Genomic DNA, 15912 nt, shown 5'->3' with positions numbered 1-15912 from the left:
CCCCAAACTCATTGTCGCCCCTCTCCCGCTCCTCTTGTTCATTTCTGTCAGTCCTCTACAAATCTTGGTGTTTGTTTTTGAGGGAGCTGCTGCGCGTAGTGACAGTGTTGGAGGTCTCCTCCGCCTCCTCATCCTCTTTCGCCTCCAGGACCTTACTGAAGAATCTGAAGATGGTGTTGAAACTCATCCAGGAGGTCAGCTCATGCCGCTCTGTGCCTACATGTAAAAGACACACACACAAACATAAGCATGAGCAGGGTTCACAAAGGACTTGCTTACTGTAAAATTGTAGGGTTAAAAAAAAGAGCATGGTGGACATTCTGACACAATTACACATGGAGCTTTGGATGCTATACACTTACTGTGGCAACACAAAAGGTGAAAAAAAGCAAATGCTTAAAAACTTCAGTCCTGTAAGGCTCACTACTCCCACAATGCATTGCATGGCTCCATGCATGCCTAAGGCCTTATTATGCATGAGAGCCATGACAGCCTATGACCTATGAGTCCAATGGGACAGCCCTTAATATGTCATCCAAGTGGATACCTGATAATCAACACCACTGCACGTTCCTCTTTCCATCCCAGGCCTTCCAAAAAAAAACAGAGTTATGGACAATGGGGGCACTAAGCAAAACCAGTGGAGCGGTAGTCATTCATTCTAAAGGGCTGATTGAGGATCGGTAATACAGAAGCGGGAGAGAGGTAACTAGTAAGCATATCAAGTGGGCTGGCGGTGGTGGGGGGAGGAAGCAGTGCTGGGTTTCCCTGTGACCTCCTCCAGGTTAGCCAGTTCCCAAGTTGGGGTCACAGCAGAGCTTGGAACCTGGCACACGCGCCTCAAGTTCCTGTCCGCCTCAGGGGTTACGGTATCGCTGGCCAGCTTTTTAGTTGATAGCTTGCAAACTTGATTGGCCGTTTCTATGTTGCTCCTACGCCAGCTAATCCTGCTACAGAACACCTCGGCTCTGCATCGGAGCATCCATGATGAGGACAGAACGTGGCTGCAGCTGTTACCCGACTCGTCTCCTACTCCTACTCGCTAACCATTTTGCGACAGCGCTAACAGATAATGACTTGTTTCTGCCGCCGCTGGCTTGCAGCTCGGCTGCTTAGCAACACAACTCTAACTGGACTTGAGAAGCCATGTTGAGGTTCCCCCTTTTTCCCAAAGAGAGAATAGGTTTGCGGCAGGATAATATTAAGAGTTTTATCCCCTGATAGATGGATCTAAGAAAAATTTACATGTGTTTACAGACAGAGGGTTGAGTGAACACAAGCCTTGAAGTAATGAGTTTTTTTGTTTTGTTTTTAATCCTTATTTGCACACTTATTTGAGTTTTCTTTTTTTCACGAACCTATATTTGTTTTCAAGATAAGAAAATTAAAATGGTGTCCCTACAATTTTCTCGGGAGGATTATAGAAAAGGATAAGCTTGGTATCTGAAATCATTTAGGGTTGTATGAAAACAACAGGTCCCAGCAGAAAAGGGTTGAAAACCACCACCCAGGTGGATGAGTCAAATCAGTAGTGCATTTAAAAATTTCACCTTACTTCTGCTCCACTCTTCATTGCCTTTCTCCTCCCTTCTTCTCTGTGTACATGGATTGGCTATAAATAGCTAGACTAGAAGGCCGCAGGGATACAATAAGGAAGCACCTTTAAGGCTCTCTCACCATAGACAGGCCTCTGATGACCACTGCTCTGACCCCATGTTTATTAGATTGACCCCTGCCTGGACGCATTAATGGAGATGGTGTGTGTGTGTGTGTGTGTGTGTGTGTGTGTGTGTGTGTGTGTGTGTGTGTGTGTGTGTGATTGTTAGACCGGGGTAAGAGTGGAGTCTTTGGCTGAGTGTGGATTTGGGTTCTTTTGCAGGGGGAGTGTTTAGTTTGTGTGCGTGTGTGAGTGCATGTGTGTAATTTGTGTGTACGAGTATGTAAGGGGGCTCTCGATCACTGCAAAATAAGGGACTGTGCTGCACGCTATATAGCAAGCAGACTGCAGTCAGTGCCTTGGGTCAAATTTACTGGCCTGGCAATCATGGGAGTCAATAACCCCACGCTCTCAGTGACTGCTACCTGTGTAGGGCCCAACACAACACCCATCCTGGAAAACAAAGACACAGCCCTCTTACACCTCTAATCTATCATTTATATCCAATTTGAGGCACTGTGATCTTTTTTTCCACCTCCTCCTCCTCCATTTCCCCCGTCTCATCAGTCTCTCCCTCACTAGTGTTTTTACTTCTGTTTTGTCCTTTTTTCCCCTTCTCCCGCAGAAGCGATCAATGCCGCAGCGCTCTCTCATTCACCCTGAACTGGTGGTGAACTCCTCCGGAACGCCGCCAGCCTCTCCACCCTATCCCATCGCAGTCCGGGGTCACCAGGGGGGCGTCTCTGTGCCAATATGCAGATGAGCCTGTGCCCCTCCAATGACTCTGGTGTTAAGCTCCACCCCTCTATATGTTGGAGCGCCCCCACCCACCCAACAACACTCACACACAGAGAGACATAAACCCACTCTCACAATAGCTTAAATTGGCCTTTAATAGCTTATGTCCACTCTTCCTTTAATAGCCAAAGTGTGCCGAACCTAATGGATATTGTCAAAGCTGAGATGTGACGACTGATTTAGAGGAGTAACCCAGATGACCAGGCTTCACTAGCCACTAAAGAGAGAGAAAGAGAGAGAGAGAGAATTACCTCAGCTATGTCACAAATTACAGTAATATCTTTCAAAGATATTGGGATCGATGAGGTGTCATCTGGCTGTATCTGTGTGTAAAGTGAACCCATAAACAACCAATGAGCACTACTTTATCCTCAATTTAAGTCCTTACTAATAAAGTTATTCAACTGCTAAGCAGATTTTCTTTTACAGGCAATTGATTTCATGTATTGTTAAAACAAGATATAACGGCTCCACTTTAATCAGTTTAATTACAACTTGTATCTGTTATTTAATTGATCAAACTTTGAGAATAAATTGCCTAGTGTATTTATGTGCGCTTTCTTGCAACAACTGTAAATCAATTAAGTCACATGTGCTAATTTTAACAAGATCATTGTAATTGCATTCAATTAATAAAGTTTATTGTAAATGCAATAATGTCCTCATTGGTTATAAATGCAATAATGATGTTACTGTGTGCTCCATAATATTGGGTATTGTCATGGGAAGTGCAGAAAAAAATTCTCTTTACTTTCACAATGTGTTTGTAATTAGCATTAGGCAATGGCAAGCTCAACAGAGATTATTTCTAGTAGAATGATGACGGCTGTAACCTTGAGGTGAGGCAGCTCGCACGCACGCACACAATCACACGCACGCACGCACGCCTGCATACATACATACATACACACACACACATTTTCGTGATGATGTTTCACTGTTACGCAGGAAAAAAGCAGGTATGTGGTCTGTGGTGTAAGCTCCACTTCCATGCTCTCTGCTCAGGTCATGACAGAGTTTCAGTCCGGCGCCTAACCCGTGCCCTGTGTTTCAACATTCTGTGTGTGTTGTCTGCGCCTGGTGAGGCTGCCTCATTATGTGACAGGCAGAGGAGAGTATTTGATCCTGGATATTTAGCCTCCTCCACTCTGTCCCAGTCACTGGAGCCCTCTCAAGGTAATTGACTGTTTGATCTCCCTCTGACTCTACACTGGTACAAGACGCTGACACACACACACACACACACACATTCGTCAAATGCAAGCGTCTACTAATGGGTGGTACTCACATTTACCCGTGTACCACATATCCACTGTACCCTCCACACACACACACACACACACACACACACACACACACACACACACACACACACACACACACACACACACACAGTTGTTATCATTTGTGTGCAAAGAGGTAAGGGAACAGAGGAGGAGACATTCAAGCTGTTAAAAAGGAAACAAGGAAACTCCTTCATAGCTATGGGCCATGCTTTCTTCCCTCCACACCAAACGCTGCATGCTGTTACAAATGGTAATCAGCTCTGATTGTCACAAATTTCAAAACAAACGCTAGGTGACTGAAAAGCCAAAGTGACGCCCCGAGTGATACTCCGACAGAAAGCCAGAATCAAAGCATGCCGACTATAATTAGGTTCCATCTGGGTGACATTATTTAAAGCTGCACCAGTTAATTGCTTGTGTACAAATGGCCTATTTTATTTGAATCAAACTTTTTTTGTGATTCGTAATTACATTGATGTGAAGGGGGCCATATCTCTTTACTTCATTTATAATATAAATACATATTCAAATTATTAAGAGGACTCTGAGGCAGGGGAAATGTAAAGTGATGATACTATACTTTGTGTGAATTGAATTTCTTTAAACAATTATGAGTGCTTAATCAAATATACTGACATGAGGGTTAAACATTTAATGAGCTTCAATTAAAAAAGGAAAAGAACAATGATATAATCATAAAGCGAAAATTACAAAAACAGAATAACAGGAATGATGCAGATGATATTGCATGCTGAAGCAAACATTTTCTCATTTCCTCTTGTCAAAGTTTTCATCAAAAATATAACAGTGTATTTTCTTATCGATTTTCAATCGACTGTAACCTAAGCTTTAGTTTTATCTCGATGTGAGGCAGAGCAGTGTGTTGTAGTGCGGGCCCTGGCGAGCTGTAACCTTAGCCGGGCTGCTGTTTGTGGAAACTATCTGTTGCATGGATCAGCGGTGGCGAATCGTTATCTGTATCCTGGTTGTCAGCCGATCGGATTTCCGCCCCTGACGCTCTCTGATATTAGATGATCTTCCATGGTGTGTGTGAGTATGTGCACAGAGTGCGTGTATTAGTTCCTATTGTTGTGAGGTTGTCCATAAGAGATGCACACGCGCGTACAGTCAGCTATGCGCGTTGTCATCTTGCTTGCCGACATGGGTAGAGGTCAAGAATGTCATTTAGTCCCACGTGGCTGTCTGTCGAAGAGGGTAGGACATGTTGCCACTGGAGACGAGGTCAAAGAGAGCCCAGGCAGGTGACAGCCGGTCAGCCACACTGCAAGTTCAACTCTGTCCTCAGTCAAAAAGCTAATTAAATCTAAATTTACCTCCCCTCCTCCTCAATTTCCACTTAGGGTGAAGAGATCCACGTCAAACACAAGGACACTGTACCATACATATTATCAGACTTTGTTTATGCTATGCTACGGGTATTCATTTTTAATAAAATCAACATGGTACTAAGCTTTCACACGTCTACAGGGGCAGGAGAGACACACAAAAGAAAAAAAAACAGAAAAAATACTTAAACAGAGCTCATTTGATCAATCCAGTAATACATTGCTGCTTCTTGAATGCAATTCATTTTTAATGCTCGTCGGTAAGCGGGATCGCCCCAAACCCCCTCCCTCCCTACTTTGTACTGCTTTTAATTACTTTGCTTATTATTGTGTGTTGTTGTTAGACAAAAACAAGGCAGAACTCATTACACAACCAGAGATGAGGAACCTGAATCACTAGCTACAGGGGCCGCTGAGGGGACTCTGTATTTACTTAGATTAAAATACAAACAGAAGAGAGACATGGAGAAACAAAATCGAGTGAAGCCCAGAGTGGAGAATATCACATTAACTTATTGAAACTATCATCCAACGTAAGCTACTTTACATTCCACATAATAATTCCAGGAAGAGTAAAACTTGTGACAACAAGGTTGACACACAAAAGACCGCGAAGCAGTATACTTCTACATTCTACTTCTTTCTCCTTTAGTTCCTTTCCTTCATCTATCCTTCCCTATTTGCTGCCTCCATACCCGGAATATACTGAGTGCTGTTTTATTTTAACGTGAATGAGTAGCCTTGGCCATCATAAAGGACCCTCGCTTTTATGGACTTGAAGCTCAGTATTTACAAGATAACCCTGGTCCAAGGACAGCACAAGCTATTTGATACCAGTGTCAGACTCTCCCCACTCCTCCTCAGTAAAAATTGAAAGCCCAAACATGCCCTCGCCTCTGACAGCACATCTCAATGTCAGTTGTTTAACTCTGCTCTACTGAAATGGGATGAGACACTTTGGAACAAGAGTAAGAAAGCTCAGTTGCACCTTTTCTTATTTACTTCCTTTTTTTGTGGAGGGGGGGGGGGCATTTTTGGCCTTTATTTTGATAGGACAGCTAAGACATGAAAAGGTAGAAAGAGGGGAGAGTGACATGCAGCAAAGGGCCACAGTTTGGAGTCAACCCGGGCCTGCTGTGCAGAGGAGTATACCTCTATATATTGGTGCCACTCTACCAACCAAGCTATCCGGGTGCACTTTTATTTACTTCTTACATTGGAATAGTAATGTTATTAAGGGGCGGCTGTGGCTCAGTGGTAGAGCGGTTGCCTGCCAATCGGAAGGTTGCACCGCCCCTGCAGTCATTGTCGAAGTGTCCTTGGGCAAGACACTGAACCCCGAGTTGCCCCCGGGGCTGCGCATCGGAGTATGAATGTGTATGAATGTTTATCTGATGAGCAGGTGGCACCTTGTACGGCAGCCCCGGCCACAGTGTGTGAATGGTGAATGTTTCCTGTAGATGTAAAAGCGCTTTGAGCAGTTGTTAAGACCGGAAAAGCGCTATATAAATACAGCACATTTACATTTACATTAAACAATGATGAAAAATGAATAATTTTCAAAGTGAATTTGATATTAAAATTGAATATTCAGGTTAGCACTGTATATATGCAACATGTGAATCAATTGAAGTCAGTAATATGAATTTAAAATATGTAATTTGCTTAAAAGAGAGCGTTTGAAGTTATAGTCTGAGCACATGGTTTGATCATAACAAACACGTTTACTTGACTACACTAAGAAACACACAATTGTGAGAATGTCTCTCCTTATAAACCATTTGTCTCGTTTCTAGGCAATGAAGGGCAAATGTTCACTCCGGCATGTCCAAGATTTACTGGCAGCTTTTGTTTTAAAGATGCATAAGTTCTGTGCATGCACCTGTTGATGCAATGTACGTATGTGACAGAGAAATACAGGGAGAGAGAGATTGAGTGACTGAGTGTGCAGACACATGTATGTGTATGGAGGGGCCTTGTCAGGAGTGCCACCCAGACATTAGCACTGTAAACAGTGTAGGCCTCCTTCCCTGTCCAGGCCCTTTGTTCCATCTGCACCACCATTGGTCGGGACTTAAATGGCAAACACTCAGGGGCTGCTAGCTCGCCTGACACGGTTTTGTTTTTGGCCTATTGAGGGGCAATGGAGAGCTTCTGTTTCTATGCCCAGGCACAATGTGTCTCAAAAGCAGCATGGCTGAAAAGAGAGGCCCCCACAAAGACTGTCCATTAATGGAGGCACTGCATGCATGCATATACGTGCACTCACATAGGCACAAGCGCATACACACACTGACACCCACACACACACACATCATGACGTCTGGGCAAGGGTCAGGACAGACAACCTTGCCAAAGACACTGGTGGAGACAGAGCATGCGCAGAAGTGGGTATGCCCATGCACACGCTAATACACACACACACACACACACACACACACACACACAATCAAATAACCAAATCTAAGCCAAACTGCACACTCGCTAACACCACTTCACTATACTACGCTCACTCCTCACTCACATAAACACACAACCTCTGCTCCACTTCAACACAATGAGGTTTGGCGCACGCACGCACGGGCACACACACACACACACACACACACATGCACACAAACACACACGCACGCATGCACTTCTACAATATCAGACATACACACATCACTCAATCACAAAAGAGGTGGAAGAAGAGGAGAGGGGTAAGAGATGCCCCCTTGCACCTGTAAGAAAGACAGGCCACATTCAGAATCAGTTCAGAATAGACAGCTTTAAGTGTGAGAACCCCCATCCACACAAGGCCATGGCGATCGCACACACCTTACATGCATACAGCTTTCCTTTACCAACCAGGTTGTAAAAGCTCTACGGAAGAATGGAGCAAAGCCATTAACACCACTGGAAAATACTTTTTGCAATGCAAGGTATTACTGCAAAGCATCTAAAGGCATTCTAAACTGGCAGTATGGTGAGGGAATGTACAGTACTTTAAATGATCCCTCCCTTTTTGATTCTTAATATTCCACCAAATAAATATTCTGCAGCAATACACTTTCTGTTTTCATTGCTTACTATGGTAAATGAAAGACCTTGTTGCATGTTCTATACATTGACATCTCTCCATTTGTGCATGAATAGATCCTGAGTACGTGTGTGTATTTCAAGCTTATTTGATTCTAACAAAACCAAGTGTAAATTGTGATATCCCCACAGGGTATCAATACACAGTATAATAATTATTATTATTATTGTTATTGCAAAATTGGTTCTATTTGGTGACAAAAAGCATGAAGCAGGGTTGATAACCTTATAGCAACAGTAGTCATGATTATCACTTCACCCAGAGATCTCTTTTGCACAACAAGTTAAAAAAAGAACTGTGCAGTGGAAGCAAATTGTTGATATTCTTTACATGGAGACGTCACCAGTGTCAATCTCCAAAAAAGCTGTGAAAACACATCTAAGTTAGCATAAAGCACTTGCCTCTGGACCTTATGACTGGAACAACAATGCAAAGAGCAAACTGGTGGAACTCCACAAGCATCCTCACATGTACAGTACATGTCTTTATGGAATCAAGCCCCCTGGCATTAACCAAGCGGCTCGAACCATGAAGCCATTGCGGAAATGCCAGAAACTGCAGCATATCAAGTGGCCACTTGGGACTGGCTCCAAAAGGGAGTCAATTCCCATAGTTAAAATGCCAAACTTTAGAATTGCAGAATTAAAAATGTTTACAACCTGATACAAAAAACGTGTTTGGTCTCTTTAGCTACATTCAACCTTAATGACAACTGTTTTAAAAGTTTAAATTATATAATCAATAATCAAGTTCTGCATAGTCCCTCTTTGAGTGACAGGTGGTCACAGGAGGCGAGCATGGACTGTAGGTTTCATTCAGCCCACCTCAGCTACATCCACGCTCCACCTCTTGGTCCATTATTAGCCAATGTCTGGCACTGCCAAGATGGAAGAGCCATCAGGCATCGCCCACTTTGAGCTTCATCTTGGCTCTTCAGAAACCTATGGGTGACGTCACGGAGACTACGTCAATATTTTGGTTTTAACACAACAGCTTTCCAATGGGGTTAACATCAAAAATTGAACCACTGCTTGATTGAACACTTCTCACTGCTTAGTATCTCCCATGTGCAGAAGGCGCTCACATACAAACAAGGCAATAGTATTGTTGTTGAACATGTGGTATCCTAGACTGTAGGGTTTTTGAGTCCACTGGGAATTTAACATCTAAATCCACCAAATAGGTGCTCTGTAAGAGCCTCATTTTACTTGTGTCCCAAATACTAGAGATCTATAGTACATGCACATGTATACATACATACATATTCCTGCCATGCATGTATAGAGGAGAGGAGAGGAGAGGAGAGGGCTCAGGTGGGGGAGGAGCAGGCCAGGGGTGGAGATAACAGAGAGTGGGTGTATAGGGCGGGGCAGGTCTGAAATAGATCACTTAAGGGAACAAAGTGTAATTAATGGGTCGCCACAGATAAGAGGGCGCTGGCCCTATCTGGGAATGTGCTAATGGAGTTGACACACACTCAACAAGATCAGTGGACAACCCCTCTTAATGTGTGTGTACATGTCTGTGCGTGTGTGCACGCACGTGCATGGGCGGGTGTGGGTTTTAAGGACACACAGCGGATAAATAGTGGGAGGAAAAGACTGCTAAGGTGACAGGTTAACATGGTTTCCTCCATGACGAAGATCTGCCATCCCCGCAATCAGAGAAAACCCAGAAGGAAACACACACACAAGATTTTTTTCTGCTACACACAAACATATCTACGTAAGTCAGCCTCCCTAACTCACGTAGACGTCCCGCCTCACATCAAAACATGAGTGATGTTATTACACTTGGCGAGCCAGCACGCCTTCAGTTGTGGGGATGTGGTTGTTTACGGAGAGATGGAGGTGAAGGAAGCCGCCTGGTCAAGAGAGGGTCAGACTTGAAGTGTTCTAAGAGAAGCAAACTGACACAAACTTCTCCTCAAACTTCCTGCCTGCGTGTGTCCCTGCGTCAGGGGAACCTGGCTGGAGCCAAGGGGCCTGTGCATGTGGATGTGTGTGTCCATATGTGTTGGTTAAATCTCTTGGGTTTGCAGGGGCCCACGTGCACTGGGACAGTGAGATGGCCTGTGATGGACAAGGCAAGACAAGGAGGATTTCCCCTGTTTGTCTGAGGAAGTGCAGCTGGTGCGTCACTCACTCACTCACTCGCTCGCTTGCTCACTCACTAACTCACTCACTCACTCACTCGTTCACTCACTTACACACTCCCTCACTCTCTCTCTCTCTCTCTCACACACACACACACACACACACAAAGTCTGTCTCTGGGATGGATTTCACGTGTGGCATGAGGTAGGTTAGCATTTGGTTGATTATGTGTGTGTGTGTGTGTGTGTGTGTGTGTGTGTGTGTGTGTGTGTGTGCGTGTGCGTGTGCGTGTGCATCTCTCAGGGTCACAGACCCATGGGCCATCAACTTCCGTCTGGTTCAGTCAGACAAGCCAAGGCCACATTGACACACAGCATGACTTAATAAAATAGAGACCCCTGGCTTGGCAAAGTACAGTACAAGGCACAGGCATGTGAATAATAATAATAAAAAAAAACATATCTTACTTCTTTCTGGGAATTAAATATGTAATACCATTACAGTGCCCTTGACAAGTCAATAAATATCAAATTAATTTAATGTAACAGTCCTTAACCACAAGTGTTTGACAAGTATTTGAACTATAGCAAGCTGTGTATTTTGTTGTTATGTGTGTCCTCACCAGCCTGAAAAGTGTGTTGCGTAGTGTGATGTAGCATCAGGGGGTTAAACAGAGAGGGACGAGACTCTGATCTGTCAGGACAAGGGGAGAATAGCTTTAGACACTCAAGATACTCTCTCTCACACACACACACACACACACACACACACACACACACACACACACACACACACACACACACACTCTCTGACGGACAGTCCATTGCTCCCAGCATATCTCTACTTTGTCCTTGGACTGTCTGAATACCACTGGAGGCAAGCACGATTTGAGAGAGCAAGTGGGAACAAGAGACGGAGACAGAGAGAGGGGAAGAAAGAGGAAAATGATAGAGGGAAGGAGAGGGAGAGAAAAGAGGCGCCCCTCAATGACATCTAAAGAGATAACTTACTCTCCAGAGCTTCTTTTCTCTTGCTATCACTTTCCCAGGCAGCGCTTCTTCCACATAAGGCCTCAAGTGTGAGTGTGTGTTAACTCTGCGTGTGAGCATGCGTGTGTATGAATGAGTGACAGTAGTGTATGTGGGAATACAGTGTACGTGAAGGTGAAAAAGGCAAAAGATTTTTGAATCTCAATGAGATGATCTAAAGAGCTATCAAGCACAATGACGTGCATACTGAATACAGCACATTGTATACAATGGCCAGAACAAAATGTTCTGCTTTGTAAGACTTGATGACTGCTATCAGAGATTATTAATAAACTCGTTTGCATGTGCATTTACAATATTTAATTGTATGCATAAAGTTGAACGACGATAATACAAATTAACTGTATGCTGTATATATATATTCCTGTTACAATCATTTTGCATGAAGTTGCACTCAGACGGCTGCTTAAGAAATGATGTACAGAGCACAACACAAACAACAGCTGGCTTGTCTCTTGATTGAAAGTTAACTTTGTGAAAACAAAGCATTGGGCCAGCGGCGGGTCACAACAATGTTGAAAACACCCAAACAAAACAGCAGGAAAACACAAAGTGGCCCAACGCTGCCACTATTGTCGGAAATGCTACCCTTTGTAGGCACAGACAACTGTGGGGAAGAGTTAACCTTTTGATAAACTGCTTCCAGTCCCAGCTGTATGCATTTTTCATCGAAATGTGTGAGTCAGAAAGAGAATAATTATCTTCTCTCGCTTCACGGAGAGACGTGGGGTTGCAGCCCCCAGTCTAGTCTTCATAAATGAACTAAGTCCTGGAATGGAGCAGCGCTGAGAGAGAAACTGATTTATGCTAATTCATAACCCAAAAACAAAGGAAATGTACAAACAATGAACAAACTTGTATCTGTAGCAATCACCCAGACCACCAAATGGAGCTCCTGTGTTTCTTTGACGCAGTGTTATTGTTGGTCTGAACATGGCTCAACAGTCCTTGCTCTACAAGAAATTCCTAATCAGTACAAGAACAAAAATGCACACATAGACACACAAGTTGAGCAGTGTCTGCCAAATGGAGCAAGGTCACCGATCCCTGCTTTAGAGTGGCCACGATCACCACTGGAGGAGACACAATCTACAACCACCCTGGCATAGACACACATGCACACGGAAAAAAATTAAAAACAGAGCACCCAGCCCAACAGAGCTTAAGACCTTTATCTGACAGCATCAGCTAACACCAGATCCACACATAGTCCTGCCCTGACCTTGCAGCACTTCAAGACTAATCAAAATTGTAGCTGGGATCAGAGGTGTGGGTACAACAGGCAGAGAGAGAGTCATTCATATTGTGCATGTGTGTGTGCGTTCCCCTATGTGTGAGCATGTGGTGGGGTGGACGAGCTTGAGGGAGGGGAGGTCAGGGGAGGCTCTCACCCTCTCAATCCTCCACTATTGACTTGTGAGCACAGAGACGGTGCCGAGCGGTCAACGGCAAATAGAATAAACTGATCAATAACCTTGCACTTGTCAGGAGGGACGAAGGCACCTTTAAAACACAACAACAACACAGCAGCCCAACTTGAACTATGCAGTGAGAGAACATTGATCAAATCATGTCGAGACCTGCTAGCCCGTTCACCCAGTTTTGTCCTCCATTCATGACGTGTGAGGAGCGCTACTTCTCAAAAACACTGAGGGATAGTGCTTAGAGAGAGGGGCGGGGGGGCGGCGAGAGAAGGTGTCACTGCATTTCAACAGTAAGAAGCCATAACTAAGTAGCAAATTAAAACATTTAAGAGAGATAACAGACACATTAGGCAAAAATGGCTTATCCTCAGCCTTCAAACAGCATATAATTAAAGAATGTGATTGAGTATGTGTTTGTATGGGGTTGGCTGCTTGTTAAGGCAGGTGATGGAGAAAAGAGAAAGAGAGAGGCGAGAGGTAAAAAAGTCAGCAGGATAGGGAGACTGAGGCAGGGGAAGGAAGAAAGAAAAGGAGAAAAACTACCCTCTGTCATAATTTAAACGAGCCGTAGTCTCCCAACGCTCTGTTTACAATGTATAATTTATGCCTTCCAGTTCAAACACAGCTTTATCTGCACTCAGCTGCTAAGTGATATGATTTCACTTTTTATAGCAGTCCCCCCCACCAGTCGTCCAATCCACTACCACCCTCAGTCCCTCTGTAATGCAGGCTTGTGTGATTTTGCACGCCTCATGCACTGACTTTCAACTGTACAGCCCCCGAGGGCTAAAGTAGCATATTAAACCCCTCCCTAACCCCATCCTCTTCCCTCCCTTAAGCAAAACCGCGGCCCTAGACACACACTTAAGCACATGCGTTCTTGCGTGCGTGTGCACACATCCACATTCATGCACACCATGCGAAAAGAGAGGGCTGCCTCATATTTTACAGCAGTTAAGTTTCTTTCTGTATTTATTGCTGTATTGGTGAGCGGTAATGTCCCATTTCACAGCAGTATACTCTAACCTATGATCAGAGCCTTTCTGATGACCCCATGGCTCTGACTGAGTTGCACTAATACACCACTTAGGTTACTCTGGTTTAATGGCACTTTTCATCTACCACCTCCGCATTTTCCCCGCGGTGCACACACATACATTATAGACATTACAGATATACAGTATATATATATATTTATATACACACAGTATATACAGTATTTATTTATATACAGTATATTGTATTGAACATCATACTGGGGGTGGACATTCTGTGTAATGTTTGGTGTCCTAATACACAAAGTGGTTGTCAAGGGTTACACCCTATAATAAAGGCTTAATGGGTTTTGACAGTTTTTCACCATAATGATCAGTGCAGTGATTGCATCATGGGTCAACAATTCAACCAATGAAGGCATAAACTGTGGGAGCATGAGCACGGACATTATTTCAGTAGTAATTAGTACAATCAGTAATTTTGGCGAGTTACAAATGATCAAATCCAAGTATTTTGATTTTAAAAAACAAACCAAAAAACCTTCTTTTGTCAAATGTGATACTTTTGTTTGCTCATATGCTAGTGTATACTGTGTATATATATTTATATACTACTATAACTAATAAACACTATGAACCCTGGTCTACTCTCATTACAAAATCATGTTACAAATCAATTGATCTGACTTCTGCAAAGTATTACTCTTCTGCTTTTTTTCTCCAAACCCCTCTCTTCCACTTTCCCACCATTTGCACCCTCTCCCATTTCCCTTCTCCATTCCACTAGCATCACTCTTTTTCTTATTTTCTGCCATCTCCCTCTCTCTTCTTTCCCAGCTATCTGCCTACATAGTATTTGCGCTAGCAGAATATTCCCACTTCGTCTCAAGGGGGAACTGCGTTTTTTTTCTGCTCCACTCATCTATAGTTCGTCTCTTGTATGTTTTCCTTGCTGGCAAAGCTTCCTCTTCCTGCATGCAGCAGGGAGTGTGCTTCGTCTGCTGCTGTCCCATAAGGGACCCTACAGTGCGATGTTACAATCTCCACATCCAGAGGGATCCTCTCTCTATCTCCCTCTCTCTGTCTGCTCTTTTCTCTTTCTCTACAAGCCTTATTTTTTTCCGGTCTCTGACTACTTTATTCTCTTATCCCTCTCTTACTTTCTTATCTGACTCCAACGCTTTGACACTTTCCACCTTATGCACTCTCTCCCACTCCCACTTTCTCTCCCTCTCTACCCCAACTGACACTCACACACTTAAAATTACTCCTTTTTCCGGTATTCTTTTCTGACATTGGCTGATCTAGTCTAGTCAAAGAGTTTAGACATGCAAATCCTGGACAGTTTGCCAAAAAATACAAAAAAAGGATTCAAATTTACACTTAACTGTAGCCTGGTTGACACCAGACCCTTCTCAGTAACTAAGAGTGGGTCTGGGTTTATTCACAGCTCATTTCCAAAGGGGCGTCACAGACGAACGCCACTCAAATGTCTCTGGGCGCAATTGGATAGTCGTTCAACCAATCAGACCAATGATCCTGGTGACGTAGCAGCGACAGCGGCATCAACGGGTTGTGCACTTCGGCAGAGAATTTTTAATAGATTGGCCCTGGCTTCAGTGGCCGTCATGTTGAATGTAAAAGGTTGTGATTGGTGCCTCGATTTGAAAGAAATGGAAATTAGTTTGAATGGTCTCTTGGCCAGACTAACTTGCAGAGCAAATCTCAAATTTTCTGGAAGTTCGTCAGGGTTTTCCCAGGCTAACTTAAATGAGGTATAAAATGGAAGTCTTTTAAAAATCTGGTTGCAAGCTTTATTGTCTACTTAATCCATCTTCAAATATTACACTCTTTGGGGCTCCTTTACTTCTAATGGAGCAATGCTTGTGGCCTGGAGCACAGTAAAGTCCGGAGCTCCACAAGTCCACAAACCCCCTTTCGCTAACATACTGAAGAAAGCCTTTAGTCTTCAGTCTCCGGGGCCGTGTGTGTGCTGCTGTTACTGGCAAGCCAACCAACCAGGGATCCCCACCATATGGCTAAGGGCTTTCCTGATCCAGTATCCCTGTAGGGTCCCACTATGATAGGAAACCCCATAGATCCTGAACTGGTCACCATGCCCTAGAACAGGGGTTCTCAACCTTTTGCAAGCTGGGCCCCCCCAAAGCTGGTTCATTGC

The 15912-nt window shown here is 43.9% G+C and overlaps 1 protein-coding gene and 1 long non-coding RNA gene across 3 annotated transcripts in view; one reads left to right on the top strand and one right to left on the bottom strand.

Annotated features, from left to right (window-relative positions):
* LOC116690004 (uncharacterized) overlaps nt 1–2509 on the top strand; it is a 22163-nt gene extending 19654 nt beyond the window's left edge. The window contains exons 1-2 of one of the 2 annotated variants that reach the window (XR_004332126.1): nt 96–222; nt 2283–2509. This is a non-coding gene — a long non-coding RNA (uncharacterized LOC116690004). Of the gene's footprint in view, nt 1–95; nt 223–2282 lie in introns of those variants that run through there. The other variant, XR_004332127.1, reaches the window with a different exon arrangement.
* The window catches only part of arb2a (ARB2 cotranscriptional regulator A), a 222730-nt gene that overhangs the window by 460 nt on the left and 206358 nt on the right, over nt 1–15912 (bottom strand). The window contains exon 11 of the mRNA XM_032516685.1: nt 24–216. Within this exon, the coding sequence (XP_032372576.1) occupies nt 56–216 (161 nt within the window). The 3' untranslated portion in view covers nt 24–55. The remainder of the gene's footprint in view (nt 1–23; nt 217–15912) is intronic.

This window comes from Etheostoma spectabile, chromosome 5, assembly GCF_008692095.1.
Source record: "Etheostoma spectabile isolate EspeVRDwgs_2016 chromosome 5, UIUC_Espe_1.0, whole genome shotgun sequence".
Taxonomy (NCBI): domain Eukaryota; kingdom Metazoa; phylum Chordata; class Actinopteri; order Perciformes; family Percidae; genus Etheostoma; species Etheostoma spectabile.
The sequence above is the reverse complement of the archived record's forward strand: the minus strand, read 5'-3'. Positions and strand labels throughout refer to the sequence as shown.